At 38.0% G+C, this 27933-nt stretch overlaps 1 protein-coding gene across 2 annotated transcripts; it reads right to left on the reverse strand.

Annotated features, from left to right (window-relative positions):
• Nucleotides 1-7182: 7182 nt before the first annotated feature.
• ACD11 (Glycolipid transfer protein (GLTP) family protein) lies at nt 7183-27931 on the reverse strand. 2 transcript variants are annotated; one of them, XM_088977885.1, is made up of 4 exons: nt 26816-27931; nt 26497-26669; nt 8147-8292; nt 7183-7559 (listed from the first exon to the last, which is right to left on the reverse strand). In XM_088977885.1, the coding sequence occupies exons 1-4, from the start codon at nt 26999-27001 to the stop codon at nt 7453-7455; spliced, it is 612 nt and encodes a 203-aa protein (XP_088834011.1). In that variant the 5' UTR covers nt 27002-27931; the 3' UTR covers nt 7183-7452. The 2 variants fall into 2 exon arrangements, with proteins under 2 accessions (XP_088834011.1, XP_088834010.1); XM_088977884.1 differs by having other exon boundaries at nt 8147-8295; nt 26816-27197.
• Between the last annotated feature and the right edge of the window lie 2 nt (nt 27932-27933).

Raw genomic sequence — 27933 nt, forward strand, 5'->3', positions numbered from 1 at the left:
ACATCCCCTATAATTTGCAATCAATTTATTAAAGGGGATGTTTTAGAAAACACAAACTATAGGGTAGGTTTAAATAAATTTGTGAAACTATAAAACATGTTTTAGTAAATTTGACTATTGAAAACTTGCATATGAATTCAATCCAATATCCAGTTGGATTTGAAATATATTTATAATTTTAAATATAATTACATAAATTTTGTATATTAAAATTTATATATAGAAATGTGTTTTTATAATTATAAATATAATTATGTAAATTTTATATATTAAAATCAATACATGTTATAAACTAATTGGATTTAGATTTTAATCAGATGAAATCAAATCCAAATCTGATTACATAGTACATCATCCAATCTGGATAGTCAGATCAGAAAGTGGATTGGGTTCTAAAGTTTCAAGTATCATTGACAGGTCTAGTTATATCAGATCAGACATGATAAACCCAAGCAACAATAGGGTTGATTCTGGTTCTATTACTTTCAGACCCAATTGGTCTGTGCATCCTCATATTGCTTCAGCACTGGTTCTACCATGACCTGCTCCAAACTCAAATCATTGATAGCCCTATCTAGGACCTTGTTGAAAATTAGAAATCAATAAAACAGAATCATTGACTAGCTTTGAAGGAAAAAGTGAAATATCATCTTCCTACCAAGAGTTCAGACAGAAAATCCTGTTGTCGGGGATGCAGAAGTTAGCTGCAAGTTGCTTCGAATACCCAAACCCAACCCAGATCCATGTTGAGTGATGAATCTGAGTCCGGATATACTACACACAATGCTACCCACACCCCTACCGAGAGCCCATTTGGGAGGGCTTGTGTGGTGATTGAATTATGTTGATAGAGCTGCTTCTAAAAAATTACCTACAATGGCTTTTTGGGAAAGTCATTTTTAGGCTCAAGCTCATATTTTCCGTACACTAAAACAAGGAAATCTATCCTTTTTTTCTCGGGAAAATCTATGATATGGAAAAGATATGGTATGGAAATAGTTTTGACCAATCAAAATCCACCCATAAATTTTGATAAATAACACCTGATTCGCTACTAAGTCTGATTCCATTTGATTGGTTAGGTGTTTTTTGGATATCATATCTTTTCCATATCATATTTGAACCCTTTCTCATATTTTTCTTTTTGATTTTACTTTATCCCATATAGTTTTACAAACAACTAATAGATAAAGATATAAAGATTTGCTTTTTTGAATATCTAGCCACATGGCACCATTACCCCTTTTGAATCCCACTCCAATACCCCTCTATTCTCTCCTCCACTTTCCCATAAAAAAAAAAGAATTATTTTAAGAAACAATAGCACCATAATAAACACATCCATTATTCTCTCCTAAATTATATCTAATTCCTATTTGTCCCCTCCTGCTTTCTCATCTATATCTATCTAAAGAAAGTTTGAATTAAAAAAAAAATTAAGAATTACTTAAATATTATAACTAAATTAGGTAATAACTTTAAATTATTTATTAAAAATATAAAAATAATTATAATAGATTTAATAATGTTCATAGTATCAATAGTTTTATATTTTTATGAAATTCATAGCGAAATTATGTAGTAACAATATAAATTATAACTTTATGGATTATTCAATTTAATAACTACATAATATTTTCAAACTCTAACTAACAAAATAATTTAAAGGTTATTTAAATAATAAAAATTTAAAAAATAACATTATTTAAATATTTTAATAAATTAATATTATAATAAACAAAATATTAAAAATGGATAAATAATTATATAACAAAATATTCAACATTATGTAAGAACTTTAAAATAAATAAAATTTATAATTATAATAGATTTCATAATATTCAAAATAATAATAATTTGATATTTTACAAAACAATAATGAAATTATGTAATATTAGTACAAATTATGATTTTATGGATTACTCAATTTAATAATAATTAATTTTTTAAAATTTTCAATAACAAAATTACTTAAATAACTAATTTACATATTTTAAGTATGATTTAAATAATAAAAATAGATTAACTAACAAATTATCTAATAACTCTAAAAAAATTATTAAAAACACAAAAATACTTATAATAGATTCAAGAATATTTGATAAAAAGTGTAGAGAACTGGGAAACTAGTTGTAGGGCTAATTGTACTTTTTCTTTTCCCTTGTTGTATAACTATTCTTTATTCTCTTTCTTTTGTATATTAAGGGCAAATTTGTCCTTTTACATTTTAATATAAATAGAACTTTTAGGGTGTCGACTGACACAATGTGTTACACCCACCATTCAACTGTGTTGTTTCTTTCTCTTTCTTTGTTTTTCGATCTGACTCTTACATGGTATCAGAGCAGGTCACAATCTGATCTGCAAGTAACTTCTTCACCCATTTCTTATCTGTTATCTAAAGTACTCTGTAACAGTATTTGGGAGGCTCTTGGGTGTCCTTGAATCCTATTTCTGAGGTTGCATTCAATCAAAACTCGACAAACTCTTCCTAGACTACTATGCCACCAGATTTTTCTTTCGGTTTGGACCTCCCTCTAGAAGTATTGGATCAGACTGAAACTTTACATCTAGTGTCACCCAGGGCAGATCTATTGTTTCCAGTTGGTTTGGTTTGAATCATATTTGATTCAGAAGGGTTTTGAGCCACTTTAGAGTTTGGCAGACCCTTACGGTTTCCTTTTCTGGACATCTACTAAGAGGTACTTCTTTGTTCTACTATTTTGAACACTTATTTATGTGGTTTTTCTTGCTCTTGTGATTCAATGGCATCAGAAATGATGGAAATTTCCCCATCAAGTTTAATGGTATGAACTATGCACTTTGAAAATTCAATTTCCATTTTCATGTAGAGGCGAAAGGTCTCTGGAGATATCTGGATGGATCAATACTTAAACCTGATGATTCGAACATCAAGGATCTTAATCAATGAAGAATTAATAATGCAAAAATTGCATCATAGATCTTAGGATCTATTGAAACTGACGTTGCAATTTCTATGAGACGATACAGGACTCCCTATGAGATGTACGAGTATCTCGAGAGAGTATATTAGCAATCAAACACCTCAAGACAATACCAAATAGAAGTTGACATCTTCTCCTATTGTCAAGGAGAAAGAAAGGTCCAAGAATACTATGCTGGGTTTATTAACCTTTGGACTGAATATGAGCTTGTTCACATGGAAAATGATCCTTCAGAATGTTGTGTGAAGTATATGAAGGAACATTTTGATAGAAGAAAGATTATGCACTTCCTAATGCATCTTAGACCTGAATTCGAAGTTGTTAGATCTAATATCCAGAGTGAAGGAACATTTCCTGACTTGAATACTATTCTTGGGGAAATTCTGAGGGCTGAAACCAAATTTTCCAATAGACTACTCTGGATGAAAGAAAGGAGTCCAACATTGATAACATCTTTCTAGCAACAAAACCAAAATAAAATACAGTGCTATGAAAGAAAGGAGTTAGGGCATGTTGTTTCTCATTGTAAGAAAAAGAATACATGTACCTACTATAAGTAAGTCAGCCATATTATCACTGAATGCTACACTCGGCCTCAGAAAAGCAATGGATCAAATTAAAAGATAAGAAGCTACAAGGCTTATCAGATGGGTGTAGATGGATCAGATGCAACATCCTCCATTACTTCTGTGATTAGCCAAAATGACACTTTAGGTAGCATGTCTGAAGAACAAAATCGATAACTCATGTTCTCTGTTATCTCTTCAGCCTTCTCTGCTATGGGCATGTCTAGTAAGTCTCCTACCTATTATCCCTCACTGAACCATCTATAGTACATTGACTCAAGAACCTTTAACCATATGACAGTGACCACTCTTGGTCAATGTCCTAAACCCCATCTCCCCAATAAATACATTGTTAGTGCTAATGGTGAGAAATTAGATATACTTGGATGTGATGATTTGTATTTATCTACTTCTAAGTCATCTCCATTTTATTTGTCCAAAACCTTATTTGTACCTAAATTTACCACCAATTTAATTTATGTTGGCCAACTTGTAGAGGAAGGTAACAATCTCTTATTTACTTCTGATGGTTGTTTGATATAGGACTGACAAAACTAAGGAGGTGAAGGAGAAGGGGTGTAGACTGAGAAGACTCTTTGCTCTAGAATTTGAGAAGAATAAAATTGCCTGCTTCTACTTCATGTTTGATTTCTACTACTTCTAGTTTTGAATCTGTTAATTGTAATAAAGATTGGCAGCTGTGGCATAAACGTTTGGGCCATCTTTTCTCTAAGAAACTTGATCAGTTGTTTTCTTTTTATAGTTTACTTGTTTCTAATGTTTATCTTAAGAATGTGAATAAAGATTGCATTACTTGTGGCTTACGTAAGAGTCATTGCCTTTTCCTTCTTATTCTAAATATGCAACAGTCCCTTTTTATTTAATACATAGTGATGTTTGGTCTTCTCCAGTTGTCTCACGGATAGTTTTTAAATATTTTGTAACCTTTATTGATGATTGAATTTGATGCCCAAATTTCAGCACTTTCACGCCTATGTTACCACTCAATTTGATGCCCAAATTTGTGTGCTACGACCGGATTCAAGGGGAGAGTATATTGATGGGGATTTCCAAAACTATTTAAAACAACATTGAATTCAAACCCAAAAGTTCTATCCAAGAACGCCACAACAAAATGGGGTTGCATAGAGGAAAAATGGGCATATCTTGAGTGTAGTTAGAATTCCTACAAGATTCCCACATACCCTCTTGGTTTTGGATGGAGGCGGCCAGCACTGTTGTGTATCTCATAAATCGTCTTCTGTCATCAATTTAAATAACTCCTTTCCATTTTAATCCCTCTTCTACAAATCCCCAAACCTATCCATGCTTAGAGTATTCGGATGTGCCTGTTTTGTCCACCTTCCACCCCATGAAAACACAAAGTTAACTACACAAGCAGCTTTGTGTGCCTTTATGGGGTACAACTCTGAACATAAAGGGTATGTTTGCTATGACCCTTAGGTTCGTCGTATTCGAATTTCTCGTAATGTAGTTTTTCTTGAAAGTATCATTTTTTGAACATATTGTGAAATTCCCAGGTCTTATTTCCTTGCTGCATAGTTTTGATTCTACAGGTACCTCGAAAACTCCATTTTCACCTCTGCAACAACTTCAGACCTACTTCAGGAATGACACCCTAAAAGTTATATTTATATTAAATATGTAATAACATATTAAAAAAATACAACAATAATTATAATTATTATTGTACTAATAATAACATAATTTCACATATCAATTAATAATTCTAGAAAATAATTTTCAAAAAAATTAATATTTATTAGATTTAATGTATTTTAGTTTTAAAACTACTGGAGATTAAACTATTGTTATTTAACTTTTGGAATTTAATTTATTATACTTATTGAATCTATTGTACTTTTGTTATAAAATTATTTTTAGTAATTATGTATTGTCATTATAATTTATTGATTAATATTATACTTATTGAATCTATTGTACTTTTGTTATAAAATTATTTTTAGTAATTATGTATTGTCATTATAATTTATTGATTAATATTTTATTAGAGATTACACTATTGATTAATTTAATATATTTTTAGTAATTATATATTATATTTTCATTAATTTATGCATTTTGCTTTAAATTTTAAATAATTATTAAAGATTATGCTATTATTATTTATTAGAGATTAGACTATTAATTTAACTGAAATAATTATTAATTATTTAAAAAATATAAAACATTATCCATTTTTATATATTTTTATTTTTTCACTTCCACTTAACAAAGCCCACGCATTGCCACGGGCACTAATGCATTTTGAGATTTCCATATTTTAACCAAATAGGACTCCACAAATTTACGGGTTTCTTGACTCCATAAGCTGGTACATTATGAAAGCCGTCCCGAGCAAGCACCGACAAGACACTGGAGCCGCACATCACTAATACATCTCACTTGTCTTTGACAGTTGACACTCCATCCCAACCGGCAAAAAAATAGAAGAATAAGAAGAAAATTGCCCGTAGGTGTGAAAAGTGGCTTCCAATTCCTAAGGCTGTGTTTGGTTGCGCAAATTTATTTGCACTAATACAAATGCATGGAAATTGCAAATGTGAAAATTTATTTTGTTTCATATCTTAATTTAATTCATTTATACTGCAATCAAACAAAATAAACTAAAATTTGAAAGAAAAATAGGTCAAAATTTACACTCAAATCATTTGCACTACCATGATTTTGCATCAGTGCAAATTTATTTGCATTGCAACCAAACACAGCCTAAGGCTCAGTTTGGGAAGAGTACAAATGTAGATATGTACAGTAGAAATGCATACAAAATAATATAAAATACAAGGTTCTGCACTCTACATATTTGTATTTGTACTCTTTCCAAACTGAGTCTAATAGATTTTCTTTGTATTTTCGAATCATCTTTGACCCGAACGATCGGACCATTCAGCCCGAAAACTGTTCAGGCAACCAGTTGCATTCACCCTTGACCTGTTCTTGGGCCAAAACCATTGATTTGGTTAGAGAACCTCTGGCCCGAGCAGTCAAACCGTTAACCCATTCGACCCGAACAACGGTTTACGAACAAGGAAGAAGAGATTGAGATATGAGGGCCTGATACAAGAATGATCTCAGATCTGAGATCATCCGAGAGAGAGAGAGAGAGAGAGAGAGAGACTAGAGAGAGATGCTGCGTTTCTGTTGTCAATGCTGTCACCGTCACCATCACCATTGTCATTTCCGGGTGAATGTCAGATGATCCTCCTTCACTCCTTCCCTCCTTCCTTTCTTTCCTTTCACTCTACTCTTTTTCTCCTTCCTTTCTCTCTTTCCTTTCATTCTTTCTTTCCTTCTTTCTCAGCCGAGTGCCAACAACCAGATGTCTCTTTCTCATAATAAAGGACTAAACCACCTGAACCATTTGACCCAGATGGTTGAACCACTGACCCAAAAACCGGTGACCAGAGCAGTTCCCTTTCCAGGTCAGTTTCTAAAACCTTAGATTTTCTTACCTTCTCTGGTAGTATTGGAGTTCCTTTTTCTGTCAAAAACTTCGTTAAAGGTATATTGCTGTAAGTGTAAAGGGTATACTGATTACTGACAGGCCAACCCAAGATTCCATTTCTCAAGTCACAACTCACAAGCTACCACTGAATGAAGCACTAAAGTATTCAACTAAAAGTTTATTGATAAAAAATTAATATAAAATAACTTGAAATTCCAACTCACTAGATGATGGCAAATGCCTAAACCTATGCAACAATTTTGCAAGACTCCTATTAATTTACATCACCTCTGTAACCTTTTAATTTACATATGCAGCAACAGTGATAAATCACACCATATCACTGACAACAAAGTACAGAATCCTAATCAAATCAATATTAGGAAATCAAATAGACCACTGTTTTTTGATAATTATCAAATAGACTAATGTTTCACCAATCGATACCCAATTCCCTTGACTGGAATAGCTTGTCAATATAAAGTATAACAGGAGCTGATGCAGCAATATAGGTTTGCATCTGAATCCTTGAGGAAGCCTCTGAAAGCATCAATAAACATGGAATGCATCAGATTGTAACCATGAGTGTGGCCGTAATACATGATAAAATTGAAAATGTGTGGCTACAATATTGAGCAAGTATCGGTCTAAAGCTCTGGTTAGCACTCAACCAAGCCATTTACCATTCAGAGTTAACACCAAAGCCTATAAGTTAAGCTCAGGTAAATATAAAAGTTTTGGCTTCAGACCCCAATCCCTAAAGACTTTAAAGTCTCCCAATTAGTCCAAGTTTTAGTTGGATTCTGTAAAATCTAAATAACTCACAAGTTAACTACATGTCTGCACTTGCATTGCATGACAACATGAGCCCTAGTCATGATGGCATTCAGTCATTCAAATTTTCCAAAGAATCAGGTTTGACAAATAAATCTATTCTGCAAGTATAATTTGGATTAACCAATTGAGTTTTCAGTAACATGTTAAATCTACTCCCTTTCTCTTCCTTTTTCTTTTTCAAAGTTTGATGGTGTGTCAACAGATGAGCAAAGGACATGAGAACTGGACTTAAAGTTGCATTAATGTATAACTGTCTTATCTATTTGATGATTGAGGAGGCATTGACTTACCATCTTCATTTAGCTTCCTCAAGAGTTGGGCTCTTGTAGGAAGGGCATACATCCCTGCAGCAACAGCTTTCCTGATAGCCCACCCATGGTGCGGAGCAAAGACCTGGTCATAAGCCTTGGAAGCTGGACCTTTGAGGGAATTTCCCCTGCTAACAAGTGTCATGTATTGTCAGAAAATGCAAGACACTTTTGAATCAAGTAGAAAAAAATCACTTGATGCTTTGTAAAACCAATTCTTATTCCAGAAGTCTCTTTGTGGTAGTCAAACTTGACATTTAAAACTGTTAAAAGACTAGACCAAGCAAATTGACTTAGGTTAGGTTGGTTGAGTTTGGTCAGGCCACAAGTTAAACCTCTTTTTTATTTTTTATTTTATTTTATTTTATTTTTGGTATTTAGACATTAGTGGGGATTCATGGGTAGGGACAGAGCAGGGTGCACATGAGGCCCACAGGTCAATACCACTGAGAACCCGCAGAACTGCAGGTTTGATCCCACACCTCTTTTGGTGCGACTCCAAGTGACCATCTCAACAAATATTAGTACATATGGCAGATGCCAAGAGGAAAACGCAATTAAGGATCCTGTGTGCATACACACACTAGAATCATGGTTGCATACAGAGGTCTTCAAGTCACTATTTGATGGATCCCACCAGAGAGATCTCATAGGGAAACATGAAAGCATGACTATTGACATTTTTTTATTGGATATCTTCCTTTTATGGCTGAAAATTGCAATAGATTGGACTGGATGGTTAGGAACATATAACATATTATTTTGTGATAAAATACAGAATGGAAACCAGACTGACCAATTTCTACAATGCAACCATCCTTGTTCTTTTGTTTTTTGTTTTCTCAAAAAGCAGCAGGCAAAAGCAAAGTATAAATGGGCTTTCATAAAAACAGCTCTCAAAGGCACAGAGCACTAACATCATTAAAACATAAGAGAAAAAACAGATATTATAAATCACCACCCGGTCCCAGGTAGCCCCATTCCAGCTGATTTTTCTCTACCCCAGCCCTAGCAAGAGTCAGCCAGGCCATTAGCACTCTCCTAGGCACCCAATTGAATGAAGAATTCAATAAGGAACCCAAGTATTGTGACTGTCTTACCAATGGCCTAACCTTCCAAGGTATTAGGTCCTGTTTCTTCATCCAACAGACGAGTTTGACGGTCACCTTCCACCTCCATGTTCTTTAGGTCCTTTAACCTCATCAGTTCCAGCCCCCTAGAGCTTTCAATTCAGCCCTTAAAGAGGTACCATATCCAATAGGCCTAGAGTAGCTGAGTAGGATGTTCCCATTATGGCCCCTGACAACAACCCCAATACTTGAGTTTCCTTGGTTCCCAAAGCTGCACCCATCAAAATTTAACTTTAGCTTCCCTGCTGTCGGTGCACACCAACTGACCACCCTCCCCAAATTCCTTTCCTGAAAGTCAGCAATAGATTTCCATCCCCTTAACAGATCATTTAGGCTGTGTTTGGTTTGAAGGAAAAAGTAGGGAAAGGAAGGGAAGGATAGGGAAACCTTTACAAACCTTGTATAGGTTTCCCTACCCTTCCATTCCTTTCCCTACCTTTTCCTTCAAACCAAACATAGCCTAGGGGAAACGCCTTTGAATTTTTTGGTCACTAAAGTCCAATGGGCAGCGCTAATCATGGTGAGCTCAAATAACTCCTCCACACCTCTTGCTTTCTCCTCTGTACTGATGTTCCTTTCAGGCAATAGACTCCATAGCACAGCACACCTAACACATTGCCACAGAATTCTGTCTTTTTTTCTGGATAAATAGAATTTTGTCTCTTTGTGTAACATCTTATTCAGTTTGTGCCAAACAACTCTTTAATATCTGTAGGAAGCACTGAAATACACCCCACTAGAGAGAAAGAGTATTCTCATAACTGAGAGGTGAAGGTACAATGCAGCAAGAGATGGTTAGTGGTTTCCCCACTTCTCAAACAGAGGACACATACATGAGGTGAGAGACACCCCCCTTTCCCTGTTGGTGAGGTTTGGTGCAAAGCAATACCTCCTAGGGTTTGTAGTTTTTGTTGGGAAGCCTATCTGGAAAGAATCAATACTGGTGATCTACTCCAAAAGAAAAGACCCAATACTTACTTGTCACCTCAGTGGTGTGTTCTGTGTAAAGCGGATGGGGAGACTGGTTTTCACCTACTGGTGTCTTGTCACTTTGCAAGGTCAATTTGGGATTGGGCTTTCTCCTTATTTGGATGCAGCTAGAATCCCCCATCAGACTTGCAGGGCCTTTTCTCCCCTTCCTTTTTCAGGTGGTGGATAAAAAGGGGAAGGCCAATGTGGAGAGGACTAAGGGCTGCAGTATGTTGGACACTGTGGGAAGAAAGAAACTCTAGGATATTCTCAGAAACTCAGAGAGGAGCAGCAGATCTGAGGGCTATCATACGTATTAGGGCGGTACAGTGGCTGAAATCTTTGGAACTATTCACAGATTACACTATGGATGACATGTTGAGGAAGTGGGGTGAAATTGCAAATTGCACACAGACCAAGTCAATAATGAGTGTGGCTTGGACCCCCCCCCCCCCACCTAGTGGATTCTTGAAATTAAACTTTGATGGGTGTAGTAGGGAAAATCCAGGACAATCGGGGATTGGGGGTGTTTTTAGGGATGAAAATGGGGTCATCTCTGCCATGTTCTCAGGCCCAATTGGAGTGGGTGACTCCCTTAGAGCTGAGATATTTGCAGTTATGGAAGGAGTCCGGAAAGCTAAGGAGTTGAACATCAAGAAACTCATAATTGAAGGGTTTAGCTAAACAAGGGGCTGGTGCGGGAGATGGAAGTTAAGACATGTTGGATTAAAAGATCGGCTAATTCCCTAGCTGACAGTTTAGCTAAACAAGGGGCAGAAAGGGATTCACTGTTTTGGGCTAAGCTGTAACTTTAGTGTCTTTTTTTCTTTTTTCCTTTCTTGAGGCTCTTTGTGGCTCTTGGAAAATAAGTGTGTTTGTCTTCCACTTGTAAATTTTCTACTGATGATTTAATGAAAGTGTTACTGCTCAAAAAAAAAAAAAGGTGAGAGACACCAAGAAGCCTCTCACAAGTGAGCCCACTTTGTTCATTTTTAAGCGAAATTAGTGAGCTCTTTGATAAGGACCTTATTATGTCAACTGTGTATGATGGGACACCAGTAAATTGTCAGAAAACAAGTAGCTAATTATCATGTCAAGCCCCAAAGTTGAGATTGGTAATTGGTGTTGAATATAACATCATAGTACAAAAGAGTTCAAAGATGTGTTCCCTGGTCATGGTTTCCCTCAAGAATGTGATTCCTTGTGGCATTTGGTCTTAAAAACATTTATGGACGACACTCTAATGGCTCGGACATGAGCCCATCCAGAAAGTCCTTGGTTAAGAGTCATTGGAAATCTATCTTGTCTTTGCTTCCTACCTTCTTTTGCAACATATAAAGTATGACACTATTTCTGGTAACAAGGTGAAGTTTTGGGAGGATTTTTTTTTTTTTTGAAGAATATAAAAATTTTATTAAAACGAAAACAGATACAAGCTGTTCAGGTGTCAAGATAACATCCTAAATCAAAGCAAGCATTCATCAAACTTCAGATCAGACTAATTGATTTCACATTAAGTTTGAAAGTCTGATTTGCTCAAATTCTGGACAAGAAATGACCCAGCTTGTGATGAGTTTGCCAACTGAAGCCACAATCTCTTCAGTACTTCTTTCCTTTCCTTTCCTTCAGCCAGCTCTGCCTTACCCTTCTCAACTCCTCCCAGAACTCTGCTCTTTTTCCTTCCTCATTCAGGGCCCGTACACTTTCATCAGTCCCCAAACCCACTCTTCATTTGTCTCCTGTAAGCAAACTGACACCAAATATCTCCCAGCCCACTCCCTGATTTTTTAAACACCCTGGATCCCATAGTATGACTCAACCACCTGACAACCCGACCGCTCAAAATTTTGGACCTGGAAGGTGCCACTCTGAGGTGGCATTCAGTAGTGCTGAATCAATTTCTGAATGCTGAAAATCTTGCCTTTTCAAAGGTTGGAGGTCATCCAGTTGCACCTTGAATTGCTCATTTGAATGCCAAAATTACCTAAGAATTGTTCAGCACTCAAGCTACCTCCGAGGTATGACAATTTCTGGTAATAAGGTGAAGTTTTGGGAGGATTTATGGCTGGAGGGTTCCACTCTGAGGTGGCGTTCGATAATGCTGAATCAACCTCTGGACACTAAAAATCTTGCTTTTTCAAAGGTTGGAGGTTGTTGAGTTGCACCTTGAATTGCTCGTTTGAATGCTTAAAGAATCATGCCTCTCCCCTATAGTAAAAGCTGTGATGTGCACCCAACAAATAAATATGGTAGCAGACCATCTTGAGAATTTTATAATGAGCTCTACACAACCAATATTGATGTAGGTAACTTTTAAAGGCTGAGGTTGCTGCACTTCTACAAGGATTAAAATTAGCCCTATACAAGGATGGTCAGATCTAATGATTGAAGGAGACTGTAATGGTCATGGGATGGATGGAGAACAAAGATGAGGGTCCTTGGAGGCTGCAACAGATGATAAGAGAAACCATTGCTTTGGCATCCAATCTGAATTTCTCATTCAGATGGACTCCTCATTCAGGGAGTGAAAGGGAACAACTTTTATGGGAATACCAGAGTCTGGCATTGCTGTAAATCTAACTTAAATGCAAATTGTCTTTGACATCTTATGCTGCTTGTACAGTTTATTTATATCCTTTTCGAGGCACTGAGTTTTTATATTAATACAATTCTCCATCATTGATAAAAAATAATCATGCTTTCCAATTACCAAAGAAAACCCATAATTATGAAAACAAAGTACAAGTGACGCACAAGAATCCAGCAAATTAAGAAAAAGTAGATAAAAGTAACCCAGGAATAAGCACCTAGGATTCTCTAAGAGCCAGCACCTAATAGCTTCCTGAAGGAATTAGTAGCAGCATCAAGAAAACTAGAATTACTTCAACATCAGAAGAAGAAGAAGAAGAAATCACATTTATTATCTGATGTCACAAAAAAATCTGTTATTTATAAAAAAAAGGGGACCTAAACATATTTATAGGCAAAGAGGAGAAAATAGTCCACCTGTCCAACAATAAAAGAAAAAAAAAAGAGAAGAAAATAGAGGGGAGGGTAGCCCAACCCTTTTTCCTTGACAGTTAGGGGCCATCTATTTGATAATGGCTTAAGTGGCTGAACTAAGGTAGTGTTTGAGAACACTTAAAAGAAGTACTTATTTAAACAAGTACTTCTTTCAAGACATGGGACCACAGATTAAGTGGTTTTTAAGTACTTATGGGTGTTTGGTAAAAAAGAGGGTAAGAAGTACTTACTTTTAAAAAAGTACTTCTTAAAAAAGTGACATGGATGTGGCTTTCTTTCAGCACTTTATGAAGAAGTGCTTCTTCATTGGAATGGGACAAGCATGCCCCTGTTTTTTCTTTAATGACAAAACTACCCCCACTCGAGTTTATCATCTTCTTCTTCCATTCGAAACCCTACAACAGGCAGCGGCGGCATTTGGTTGCAAGTCCACCGGCGACATTCCACGGTGAGCAAAAGCACTTCTTTAATGAGGGAACATTTCACTCCCATCACTCTTTTACCAATCCCAGGGTGGAAAAGAGAAACAGGCGATTCCTGTCATCTAGCTTAATGCTATACGCTTGCTAGCAGATCTGAATGTCTCTGTTAATAAGGCTTAAGTTGTGGACATGTTATTGCCTCTATTTATTGAAAGCTTATAAGAGGGCGATGCATCGACTCCTCGTTTATTGTGACTCCGAGTATGAGACTTCAACTTCTGAACATATTTATGGTGTTTCATAGATTTTCCTCTCAGTCTCTGCCTCCCCCTTTTTACCATTCATTTATAGCCAATGACTTAGTCAATTGTGATTTGAATAGGTTCTCAGCCTGTTATAATTGAACTCTTGTAGCTTCTTGATGCTGTTGCTCGCATGGCAAGTTTGGGTTTTGAGAAATCCTATCGTGAGACAGTTGTTCTGATGACAAGAAGCTATCTGAATAAACTTTCAACTATAGGATCTGCAGAAAGCAAAACATTGGCTCCTGAGGCCACCACAGAGCGAAGCCTGTATCATATAAACTTGGAACTTATAAATATTCCCTTTCTAGTCTCAAATAGAAATTTCATTCTGTTAAAATGGATTCTCATTAGTTCAATCACATTAAAGACTCTTCCTGTAGGATTCCTTCTGATTGCTACTGGTCTTACTAATCCTAAATTGTGATCAGACTATCGTCACCGTTTACTATCTTTATGTTCAGATGTAGGGCTAGCTGCAGAATCAAAAAGTGGGTTACAAAACAGCTGGGGGAGCAAATTAAAGGTGAGTCTATGTGTGTTGTGTTGTGTATCTCAGCGGGGACGGAGGCAAACCAGATGCTAAGATATCAAATGGACTAGCTGGGGATAAAGCTAGAAGACAACAGAAGAAGGAGAGGGAGCCAATAGAGACTCAGGAGGCGAAAATGGGAATCCGAGAATTTTGTGAAGGTTGTTAATTGGAGGAATCTCTGTTGTCCAATCTACAGTTCAGGCGGTTCCGACAGTTCCGGTGAAGAAAATGAAAGGGAAAGGGAGAGATCTGAGTAATCTACAGTGGAGGGTAAAATTGTCATTTGTGCCAATATAAGCATTTATGGGGAAAGTAGCTTACCAAACATCCCCACCCCAGTAAGTGCTTAAAAACATAATAAGTGATTTGAAAAGTGGGTTACCAAACAGCCTTAAGTGGTTGTTAAAATAAGTACTTTTAACAAGTACGTAATCATCAAACAAGGCCTAAGTAATTTAATGTTTTCTCTTACAATAGATAAGATAATTGAATAATAACATATTCAAAGGTGCTGTAATAAACACCACTTCAGCTTCATACATAAAGGAGTCCACAACCTCTTGTAATAACTTATTGACTAAAAGACAATGCTAAAAGTTTGTTCGCTAAAACTAAAAGCCAATGCTAAAAGTCCACAACCTCTTGTAATAACATATTCAAAGGTGTTGTAATAAACACCACTTCACCTTATGGTTACTTGCCTGTATGCTAAAACTAATTGCGTGGGCTTTCTCCCTTTTTGGGTGTAATTGGAATCCCCCTTTGAATGTGCAAAGTTTGTTCGCTAACGTATTTTTGGAATCCCCCTTTGAATGCTAAAACTATTATATAGAGATGCATCAGGGCAGCAGTCTGTTGGTCCTTATGGGAAGAAAGAAACTAACGTATTTTTTTAGACAAGGAAAAAAACAGCTGAGAGCTTAATAGATATTATACACTTAAGGGTGGTCCACTGGATGAAATCATTGGACCTTTTTACAGATTTTTCCATGACTGACTTGCTGAGAAATTGGAAAGAGATATCTAACTCTGCTCAGTTTAAGAGGATTTCTAGCCCCCTTTGGACTTCTCCATCCTATGGATTCATAAAACTTAACTTTGACGGGAGTAGTTTTAGAAATCCAGGGCCTTCTAGGATTGGAGGTGTGTTCAGGAATGAGGAAGGGATTATCCAGCTTTGTTTTTAGGCCCAATTGGAGAAGGTGACTCTCTCAAGGTCGAGATCTTTGCAGCTCTGGAAGGAATCCAAAAAGCAAGAGAGTTGAACATCAGAAGATCGGTCCTTGAAGGTGATTCGGGAGGTGGTGGTTAGATGGATAAAGAAAGACAACAGTAGCATGTGGAGCTATAGCAATGAAAGGAAAAAATTCAAATGGCTTGCTAGGGACATTGAGGTGAAGTACAGCTGGGTGAAAAGAAATGCCAACTCACTTGCTGATGGGCTAGCCAAGCAAGGGGTGAATAGGGTGTCTTTGTTTTTGACTAAGCCATTTTACCTCCCCTATCTCTTGTAATTAATTCTTCCTATCTTTAATAAAGCTTATTGTTATTGATAAAAAAAATAAAAAAAAAAGGTGATTCAGTTCATCCATTTCAGCTATTATCAAACAGCCCCTAACTAGGAATAGGACAATTCCAGTTAGATAAGCACTAAGACTGAGCCGTCGGATGTCTCTCCTATTGCAATGATAGATGTGCAATATCCTAACGATTAAAAGCATGGGGGTAGAGCAAAAATGGTTTCATCGAGTAAGGCATATGGGGACCTATTGGAGCCAGCCAGGCCAGTGGGAAGGATTGTGAGAACACCTACTCAAGGAGAGTTAGGTGTAATCAAGGAGAACGGCCACAAAGTTTCTAGCTAGATGATGTCAAAGCTACTTTCTTGGGGAGCTTCTGGGAGTCTCTATAGCAAGAATGAAACAAGAGACTACAAATTTCTTGAAGGCCACAGAGAAGCACATCCTCTTGGAAAAAGGGAATGTTAATGTGAAGGACAGGAATTGCTCAAAAGCAGGGAGGTTCTTAGGCTGACCTGGGGTCTTCAAGACAAGGCTGGATCAGGTGAAGACTTTTTGAGAGGAGGGTGTAGATTTTTTGGTTTTTCTATGGAGTTGAATATTATAGCATGAAATGTCTAAGGATAGGTCTTAAGAAGGAGCTGAGGAGGTCGATTATTTGTGATTTCTTGAAGAAGTTGAAGGCAAATGTTTTCTCTTGAAGAAAACAAAGTTGGAGATGCTAGATGCAGCTGTTGTCAGGTGAAATGGTTTCAAACCTACAGCAGTCATAGTAGGGGTCTTGTTACCCTTCGGAAACCTTTAAAATGCAATTTGGTGTGTTACCAAGTAGGGGAGTTCTCAATTTCCACAGACATGTCTTCTATGGAGGGATTAAACTACCTCATTGCAAATGCTTATGGCCCAAATGATGAAGGCAGTAGGGATAAACTCTGTGAGGACCTTGAGCTCAAGTTTATCTTCTTGCACTTGGGCTATTGATGGGAATTTCAACACAACTAGATTCAGCTTGAAGAAAAATAGAGGTGCTTCTGTTACAAGAGCAATGAAACAATTTGTAAATTTTATAAGTAGTTTTGGTCCAGTTGGTCTCCCTCTATCTTGTCCCAATTCACACAGACCAAATAACCAGGTAGATCCTAATTTGGTGCATCTTGACAGGTTCCTTGTGTCTTCCAAGTAGGAGGACCATTTCCCTAACACCTGTTAGGAAGCTCTTCCAAGGCCCATCTAGACCACACACCTCTTCTTCTCACCAGCAGTTCCTAGGTTTGAAGAAGACCCAATTCAGGCATAAATGCTTAACAACTATTGGTTTAAGGAATAGAGAGTTTTAAGAAAAGCCTCAACGAATGGTGGGCTGAGTTGGAGGTTAATGGCATGAGCTCTTTTGTAACCCCAAACATTCCCAGTGTAGGGGTGGCCACCATTAAATGTTATGGCAAAAAAGTTGGCTTTTATCAAGCAAAAAATAAAGACTTGGAGAAAGGACCACAATGAGAAGATTGCTAGGGGAAGGAAGATTGTCTTGGACTGATAAAGGATACTGACTCAGCTGAGGAACAAGTGAGATCTAAGATGCTGACAAAGCCTAAAGGCATCAAGCATAGCTCAAATTTGACAAAGTGGCTTACATGGATGAGCTAAAGTGGTGACAAAGAGAAAAAATTAACTGGCTAAAGGCTAGGGATCGAAATACTACTTTTTTTCACTGAATGGAAAATGCAAAAAAAAAAAAGGTAGAATTAGCAAAATCCACAACTTGGCCCATGATGGTGTGGTGGGGGAAGAAAGGATGATCAACAAGTTGGCCCATAATGGAAGACCTTGGAATACTTCTTATTCGATGCTTGGAAGAGAATTTGCACAGGTGAGTGTGATGTCTATTGAGTCTCCCAATATGCCATGTCGTGGCATGTTGTCCGAGGAAGCTGGAAAGGCGCTTTGTGTGAGCTTGAACCAAGGTTGGTTGGATAATTCTCTTGAAAAAGACCTTACACATGCCCTGAAAAGATGTGACATGCATGATAATATTAGCATTGGGCCATATAATGGGCCAAGTGGAGGCCTAGATTGTAACTGATCTAATACTTGGGCCACCACATTTAGAAGTTGACTTGAATAAAAATATTGGGCTGGGTGGGCTGAGGTCAGTTAAAGATTTAAATAGGCACATGAGTGCTGATCTTGGACGGGTGGTAGACAAGAGTTACTGTCCATCATCGTCCTCCTCACAACCTAATGGAAGGTTAAGTGAGTTACAGAATTAAAGCCTTGGCAGTGATTAAAACTGGGATGTGACTCAGATCGCTCACAACGATCACAATGGAGAGGCAAAGAAAATGTCTTTTCACTCAGCAGAGAAGGGGATTAGAAATTGTGTAGGAAACTATGGGGCAAGTAAGGGTGTGAATTCAAACATAATCTCCAGAGATTTTTTTACTAGAAGGTAAGGTAGATTTGTATTAATTTGTCAAAAAGGGGAGACCCCTATACAATATGATGTTGTACAGGTATAGGCCTTCACAGAACAGCAGAAGTATGATAAGAACAAAATTTATATAGAACCCAGTATGATGATCTCTGGGATGTTGCTGTCCACAACCCAGTTATGAATGATGCACAAAGAGTTGAAGCAACAAATTTGGCAACAAAAACCAAGAAGTTCAAGAATTTGAAACCAAAGAACTTAGGGATAGAATTCGAAAAGCATGGATAAGGAGGCTAAAAGGGTTTTCAATGAAATGGATCGAACCAGAGATGCAACTAATGCAGCTAAAGAGGAAAAAGAAGATATGCATATTCAAGAAGAACATTTTTTTTATCAATAACAGAACCATTTCATTAATGAAGAAGGATGTGAAACAGATACAGAAGCGGGGAGGGGTAAACTCTCTTAACTCTCCCCAAAGAGAACACTAAAATTACAACATAGCCCAAAACAGATGATTCCTACCCACCCCTTGTTTGGCAAGTGTATCTGCAAAGGAGTTAACACATCTTTTGACCCACTGCAATCTCACTTCCATACCCTGAGTCAACAATTTGAAATATTTTCATCCATTAATGTACGGCCACATGCCACCACCCTTTTTCTAGCCACCTTATTACCACTTTTGAGTCTCCTACAATGATCAACCTGCTAATATTTAGTTACTTTGCCCTTTTTACACCCTCCAAAACAACCATAGTTTTAGCTCGGAGTGAGTCCCCTACTGTGAGTTGCGAGTTCCAATCTTGAAGGAGGTTGATTGTACAAAAACATTGTTTCAACACCATAAGGAATCTTGGGAAAAGTGGGGCTGCTCTCTTATGTTTGATGGGTGGATAAAGATAGAAAGGATAGGACCCTCATAAATTTTTTGGTCCATAACCATGCTAGGACAATGTTTATAGAGAGCATTAATGCTTCAAGTGATGTAAAAGCAGTTGAGAGGTTATTTATCTTACTTGACAAGATGGAGAGAATTGGTGAGAAAAATGTTCTCCAAGTTATTACAGACAATGCATCAAATTATGTCTTAGCCATTGAGAATTGTACTTTATTATTATTCCAATTTAACTTTCCTCGAGCCTTTTCACATGTTAGAGTCATAGTTCTTAAGTTTTTTTTTATCAATAACAAAAATTGTATTCGTTGAAAACATTAAGGAAGATGGAACGGTACATAGCAAAGAAGGGAGAGAGAAACTCTCTTATCTCTCCCAAAAGATGAACAAGTTACAAACAAGCCCAAAATAATTGATTTCTTCCCACCCCTTGTTTGGCCAAAGAATCAGCAAAAGAAATAGCATCTCTTTTCACCCAATGCAAAGTGACCTCCATCCCTTGGAGCAACCTTCTAATCCTCTCATAAATACATTCCCACCGTCCCTCATCCTCTTCCTTTTGCAGCCATCTAATCACCAACTTTGAATCATCCTTAATTGAAAGCTTGTGAATATTCAAGTCCTTGCTTTTTGTATTCCTTCCAATGCAGCAAGTATTTCAGCTCTTAGAGCATCACCTACCCCTATTGGACTGGAGAACAAGGCAATAATTTTTCCTTCCTCAGTTCTGAACACACCTCCAATACCAGATGGTCCTAGGTTGCCTTCACTACCACCCATCAAAATTCAACTTAATGAACCCTCTTAATGGTGGGGACCATTGAAGTCTATAACTCACTTAAGAGGAGTAGAATCAGCAATTTCCTTCCACTTACTCATCAACTCACCTTCTGGAATGTCCTCAAACATCTTCAAGGTCTTCACCCTATGAACCACTCTGATGGATGTGGCTTCTATCATCGCCTCCCTGCTCCTTTCTTTTTCCATGTATGTTCTTTGATTCCTTTCTTCCTAGAGTGCCCAACAAACTGCCACCCTTGTGCATTGCCATAGAATTCCACCTCCCTTCTTCAGCCATCTAACAAAGGTAGAGGAGAATACACTTTGAATAGTAGGTGAGGAGTTCCATCTGCACCCAAACAAAGAGAGAAATCATTCCCAAATTAAAGAAGAAAAGGGCAGGAGATTAATAAATGATAGCAAGACTCACCGTCAGCCTTACAGATAAGGCGCCAAGAGGGTGAAAGACACTCTAGCTAGGTCATTATCTTTGAAGCAAGTCACTTGTGTTAATTCTTTCCAAATACGCTTCCAGCAAAAACCACCAATCCTAGGTGGAATAGGTGTGATCCATACCTCTTTAACAGGAAAGGGCTCTCCCCAAGTATCCCTCGGTTGTATCAAATTCAAGAAAGAGGCATAGGTAAAGGAACCACAGGGAGAAGGGGTCAAAATTCTACAGTCACTTTTTGAATGATCCAATACTAGTTTTTCAAGATTTTGAAACAGGTTTATGACACTGCAAATTTCATTCTCCTAGAGGCATCTTCTAAAACCCCAATCCTAGACAAATCTAAGAGCAAGAGGGAACCAAAAAAGATGAAATGGGCTCCCCCATCAGGGCAGAAAGGACAAAAGGGAAGGAAACTATTCTTTTAAAGGTGAGTTACCCAACCAAACATGTTCCCAAAATTTAACTAGGCTTCAAAGACATGGAAACCTGAAGAATGGCAAGAAGGAAGGAAGGATGGCATGAATGGATTTCTATGGAGAGGTTCTTGTAGCTCTAGCCAAGATCCAAAATCCCACTCGTTTGCCGCAAGCCCATGGATACTAACAACTACCTTTGTCCACAATTTATCTCTTTCCAAAGGCAGCCTCCATGGTCATTTCCCTAACAAGGCAATGTTTATTTTTTGAATGTTCCCAAATCGATTTATAGAAGGCCTTTGAGAGAGAGGACAGTCATGGAAATGGTGAATTGGCCAAGAATTGATGAAGGAGTGGCAAGGTGGCTGGAAAGGGGTTTCGAGGAAGAAGAGATTAAGAAAGTTGTCTTTCTAATGGATAGATCCAAGGCTCCGGGTCCAGATGGCTTTACAATGGGTTTTTATCAAGACTGTTGGGAGGTGTTGAAAGAGGATCTAGCTGAAGTCTTTAAGGAATTTGCAGACAATCACACTATAAGCTCTGGAATTAATGCCACCTTTTTGGCCTTGATACCTAAGAAGAATGATGCCAACCACCCAAAAGATTATAGGCCTATTAGTTTGGTGACAAGCATCTATAAAATTCTGGCTAAAGTGCTCTCATTGAGGATCAAAACAGTCCTCCCTAGCATCATTAGTGAAACCCAGGGGACTTTCATTCAAGGGCGACAAATAACAGATCAGATCTTAATTGCGAATGAGTGTGTGGAGGAAATGAAAAGGTCTAGTAAGAGAGGATTCATTTGTAAATTGGATCTTGAAAGGGCCTATGATTTGGTGGACTGGAAGTTTCTATTGGAGGTTATGCAGAACTGTGGACTTGGGGACAAGTGGTGTAGTTGGATCTTTGGGTGTATCAGTACTTGTCACTACTCTATTCTGGTAAATGGTACGGTGAGAGACTTTTTTCCAGCTTGCAGGGGTGTTAGGCAAGGGGATCCACTTTCACCCTTCCTTTTTACCTTAGTAGCTGATGTGATTAGTAGGATCATTACTAAGGCTAACAGCGAAGATGCCATTAGGGGTTGGAGAATAGGGAGACACCAAGTCCCCGTCACCCACCTTCAGTTTGCAGATGACGTAATGATTTTTTTGTGAAGGAGGTCTTAGTGAAAAGGTAGCAAACCTAAAGGAGATAATAAAAGGATTTGAAAGTGTCTCTAATTTGAGAATGATTCTGGAAAAGAGCTGCATAGCGGGTATAAATTTGGAGGTAGGGGAGGTCGAGGCTATTGCAGAGTGTCTTGAGTGTTCCACCTCTGCTTGGCCTATGTCATATTTAGGGCTTCCTTTAGGGGAAAATCCTAGGGAGAGTAGATTTTGGACCCCAGTGATAGAAAAGTTTGAGAAGAGATTAGCCTCATGGAAGAGGAACTATATCTCTTTAGGAGGGAGAATTACCCTAATAAGAGCTACCTTGGCTAACTTACCTACCTATTATTTGTTTGTCTTTAGGATACCAGTTAGGGAAGCTAGGAAACTGGAGAATTTGATGAGAGACTTCTTATGGGAGCCGGGACAAGAAAAAAATGATCACTTGGTTAATTGGGAAATTATGTGCAGAAGTAAAAAAGAGGAGGGCTTGGGAATTAGGAGGCTAATTAGAAAGAATCAAGCTCTATTAGGAAATGGTTGTGGAGATGGCCTTTGGAAAGAGAGAGATTGTGGCATGAGGTGGTGGGAAGCATTCATGGGAGGTCAGAGAACGGATGGGATGCTGGTGTATCGAGGCAAGCTAACCTAGCAGCACTGTGGAAGGCTATTCACAACACCCTTCCTCAATTCCTCAATTTTATCAGGTATGAAGTTTGTTCTGGCAACTCTGTTCTTTTTTGGGAGGATATTTGGGTAGGAGACTCACCGTTAAAGGACTTGTTCCCTTCGCTTTTTTCTATTTCCTTGTACAAAAAAGAGGTGGTCTCAAAATTTGTTTCACCTTTGGGAACACCCTTAGATCCTACTTGGGATTTTGGGTTTCGTAGAGGACTTAGGGAAGCTGAAATTGAATCTCTTTCTATTTTGCTTGGTTGCCTTAATCAGGTTTGTTTGGATCCCTCCAAGCCAGATAAGAGGGTTTGGACTCCTAGACCCAATGGAACCTTCTCTTGTGCTTCTTTCTTCAAGTCCATCTCTCAACTTTCTACTCACCAACCCTTTCCGTCAAAAGAAATTTGGTGTAGGACAGTCCCCCCAAAAATTATGGATTTTTGTTGGGAAGTATTCCATGGGAAAGTAAACACTTTAGACAACCTACAAAAGAGAAGACCTTTTCTCTGTATTTCTCCTAATTGGTGTATCCTCTGTAGAGCTCACGGTGAGGATTGTTACCATCTACAGTAGCTTGTCCCTTTTCTGCAGACCTTTGGGCTTGGCTACTTTCATTGTTTGGGGGTAGTTGGAGTCTACCAGCAGAAGTTCACATGCTCTTCAACCATTCTACCTTTTATTGGCCTACAAAAATAGGGAGAATTATGTGGAGATGTGCTCGTGCTGCTTTGACTTGGACTCTTTGGGAAGAAAGGAATCTCATAATTTTTCAAGACAAGGAAAGGAACAGCCAAGATTTGAAAGACTGTGTGTTAAACAGGGCAATACATTGGCTGAAGACCTTGGAAATCCTCCATCAATTCTCCTTTAATGACCTTTGGAAAAATTGGTCACCAGTAGCAAGGTGCTCGTCTTTAAAGGACAAATCAATTACAAGCTGGTCTCCTCCACCCGAAGGCTCAATAAAGTTGAACTTTGATGGAAGCAGCATGGGTAATCCAGGATTATCCGGAGTGGGGGGTGCTTTGAGAAATGAGAAGGGAGAGATTTTGTTGCTCTACTCAAGTCCCTTGGGAATTGGAAACTCCATCAAGGCAGAACTTTTAGCTGTTGTACAAGGGGTGCAATTTGCAAACCAGCTGGGGGTACAACACCTAATAATCGAGGGGGATTCCAAAGTGGTGGTGGGTTGGTTGAAAAATTCTGAGGAGGCTATGTGGCGATACAAGAATGAAAAGAAGAAATTTAGTTGGTTGACAAGGAATATGTTGGTCACTGTACAATGGGTGGGGAGATCAGCAAATACTTTGTCAGAGTGTTACCTAAGCAAGGGGTAAATAGGGAAGAATTATTTTGGGCTCAGTTGTGATTTTTGTTTTTCTTTCCTAGTTTACTTGTAAGATTCAAGGAGGGGCTGCAGCTCGTGCCTCTCGTTGGGTTGATGTATGAACTCACTCTAAAGTTGCTTCTGAATCAATAAACTTATTATTATTCATCAAAAATGTTCCCAAGACCTAAGCCTCCATGTTTCTTACTTCTGCACACCACTTCCTGTTTAACTCTATGGTCCTTCTTCTCCTTCCCTAGTTCCCACAAGAAATCCCTCGTTAGCTTCTTAACCCTTTTACTTACCAACACTGGTCATAGTTCTTAAGTTCTTATTTCTGGAATTGTTTTCTTGTATTATTGGGGAAGTTCTTGATGGAAAAGCATCCTCATTTGACATGGACATCATGTGCTGCCCATTGTTTGGATTTAATATTGGAAGACATCGGGAAGTTGCCTACTGTGAATTCCACTTCCATGGTCAAGGATGCTTTCAACTCCTACTTTAACTCTTCCATGATAGCTCCTCTGCCAATAGAAATACATACCTTGATGTTGACTTTCTGGTGTCGGGGGTCTTGGGGCAACTAGCATAGTCAAAGGCAATGTACCCCTATAGCTCCAAACTATCCCCTCTTCTGTACATGAGAACATAATCTTTTGTTCCTTGTAGATACCTAAACACCTTCTTAGTGACATTCCAGTATTCCCTTCCTGGATTCCTTTAGAACCTACCCAGTACTTCCACTTCAAATGCAATGTCCGATCTTGTACGTACTTGTGCACACATCAATCTTCCCACAACCGATGCATAGGGAACTATGCTCATGTTCTCCCTTGCATATTCTGTCTAAGGATTATCATCCACAATAAGTTTAACCCCCTTGTTGGTACTACACTTGGTGCACACTATGCCATCCAACCTCTCTAAGATCCTCTATATATGCCCTTTTGGACAAACCCAATATCTTACAAGCATTATCTCTTTGGATCTCAATTCCTAGAACATAGGAGACTTCTCCCATGTCCTTCATATCGAATTTCTATGTTAGAAATTCGTTGGCTTGGTACAGCAAGCCCATATCTCTGTTGACAACCAAAATATCACCTACATACAAAATCAGCCAAGCAAACCTGCTGGCAACTAAAATATCAAAAAGAACAAGTATTGGAAATTTGGAATAAATATCAAAAAGAAGAAAATAACCATAGTCCCATCTACAAAGTTCACATGGTCCTAAGAGTATAACTTACTCATATACAACATTCACAATCAATACGATACAGGTAAGCTTAGAAGATAATAACCTACGAATAATTACAAAAATTTGGGGAAGTAAGATTATAAAAGTTCGATAGAATGGATAAACCAAAAGAAAATGGATCTGTCAAGTCTCCCTAACTCTCTCCCTAGGGAAGCTATTTTGATCAAGACTCTAGGATTTTGCTCCTTCCATAGACACCACATATTGGCAAAAAGGTCAAAAGTTTTCTAAAATATTTCCTCTTTAGGAGAAACCCCTAACTGGCCAAGCTGGAACTAGCACCAGATTTCATAGGAGAAGCATAAGAGGTGTGCAATTAGTATCTTGCTTAAGTGGCACAGTGTGCATTCATTTAGGATGGTTTCCATTTTAAGAAACCACCCAGTCCCTATTCCCATCCCACATCCTGCTTCTAGGAACTTCTATTTGGAGGCTCAATAGCATATTGGGCTGTTAAAACTTAAGCAGCACCAGTAGTCATCCAATCAAATCCCTTTATTCCTCACTGGCGGCCTATCATGTTAATCCTAAGCCCCCTTCATATATAATGCATCCTTCAAGACCCATAAAGGGAGCTTCTCATCCTTGGGAACACCCTTCTGCTTTATGTATTCTTTTCTATTTCTTGGTCATACAGGAACTATTGTGCATTTTAAAGAACATCTTCTTCCACAGCAAACCTTGAGGATTAGATCCATGTCCTCACTTCACATAAAAGGAGTTTACCCTGTTTGAGAATGCCGTTTGCCTTTATATATTCAACTTCTTGCTTCAGAAATCCATTTGGAACCAATACATTAATCATTACACAGTATGCCTTCTGGTTCCTGGAATAAACTGCAAAATATAGCAATGTACTGGGTCTTGTAGTGGATCTCTATTAGTAAAGCATGTTTATACCCCTCACTATTTTTTTATTTATTATTTATTTATTTATTTGTGGGTAGAGTCCTGCCCCATAATCATAAGAAACTAGGCAATCAAGTAATCCTAAATTCACCAATTTGACAGAAAAAAAGAGCTGCCGCACATACTCTGTGGCTAAAATTTGCTCAAACAGTACTCTGACCATGTCGAGACCACGCTTCACTCTGAGAAGGTTTCTCGAATGACTACCAGCCTTCCTCACACAGTTGTGTTGGATGTCACGATCGAGCATAGTTCGCAATGTGTCAATTGATTTTGACGCCTCTGTTAGATCAACAACCTGTTATCCATAGAAACACCAATAGGTATATGAACTATTGAATCGAACACGATAAACGGATCGAAAAGCTACCAGAAACATGTTAATTGGTCAATTTAAGAATAAAAACAATTTTTAGAAACGAGGAAAGCACATGAGATTAGTGCCTTAGCAACGTAATCCATCTCCGCAAACTTGAACGCAATCCCTAAGCAGCCAAAAAGAGGGGAAACGAGAGAGCAGGCATGAGAGAACGGCGTGACCTCGACGTCTTGCGTTTGGGAATTTACAGTAACTGAGAGGTCTTTAAATGCCTCCGCAATCTTCCGAAGAGGCTTCTCCCCGTCCGCCATTAAAGAAATCTATAGAGCTTCCTTCGCTTCTCTTCCTTTGGTCTCTCTGCAACTGTTGTGTCGATATTGAGATTAGGGCTGAAGTTGCTGAACTGAATGACTTATTGGCTATTGCGCTGTCTGGCTTGATAACTACGCCTTCTACACGGGCGGAAACACCGAAAGTGGAAATAAGTCAATTCTTTTATTGATAACCGAAAATTAAGTCGATTTCTTTCTACTTTTTTAAGTCTTTTTAGGAGGAATCGGATTCATTCCACACAAAATCGTTCTCATTCCATTTTCACAGAGTCACAGCCATTTGCAGCTGTACACTGGGAATATCTTCGCCGTGACGTGAACACGGTGTGAGCATCATTTTCTCGTCGTTTACTTATACACCCCTATAATTTTGCTTAATTATTAAAGCATTATTATAGTTTGTGTATTATTATAATTGTGTCAAGGTTTTAAAAATTGATCTGAAAACGGAATCGTTGTGGCCATCGGTTTTTGGGTCAATGGTTCGATTATCCATGTCAAATGGTTCAGATAGTTTGATTAGATTAGAATATTAAGGCAAACTCTTTTAATCTTTTATGAGAAAAGAATATGTGGACTTGTGGTTTTGGTTGAAAAAGAAAGAAAAAAAAAGGAAATGAAGGAAGAAGGGAAAGGAATAAAAAGAAAGAAAGGAAGAGGGAAAGGAAAAAAATAAATAAATGCAGGAAGGAGGGAAAGAAAAAAAAAAGAAAGAAAGGAGGGAAAAAAAGGAGGAGAAGACCCGATGTTCAACGACAATGACAATAGCGATAGAGATGGCTCTCCGATCTCTCCAATCTTGTTTTTCTATCTTTCTCCTCTCTCTCTCTCTCTCTCTCTCTCTCTCTCTCTCTCTTTGGGATCTCAGTGATATCAAATATGAGATCATTCTTGTCTCAATCCCTCCCCAT

This window comes from Nelumbo lutea, chromosome 3 (genome assembly GCF_056320005.1).
Source record: "Nelumbo lutea isolate HS-2025 chromosome 3, American lotus-T2T, whole genome shotgun sequence".
Lineage (NCBI taxonomy): Eukaryota > Viridiplantae > Streptophyta > Magnoliopsida > Proteales > Nelumbonaceae > Nelumbo > Nelumbo lutea.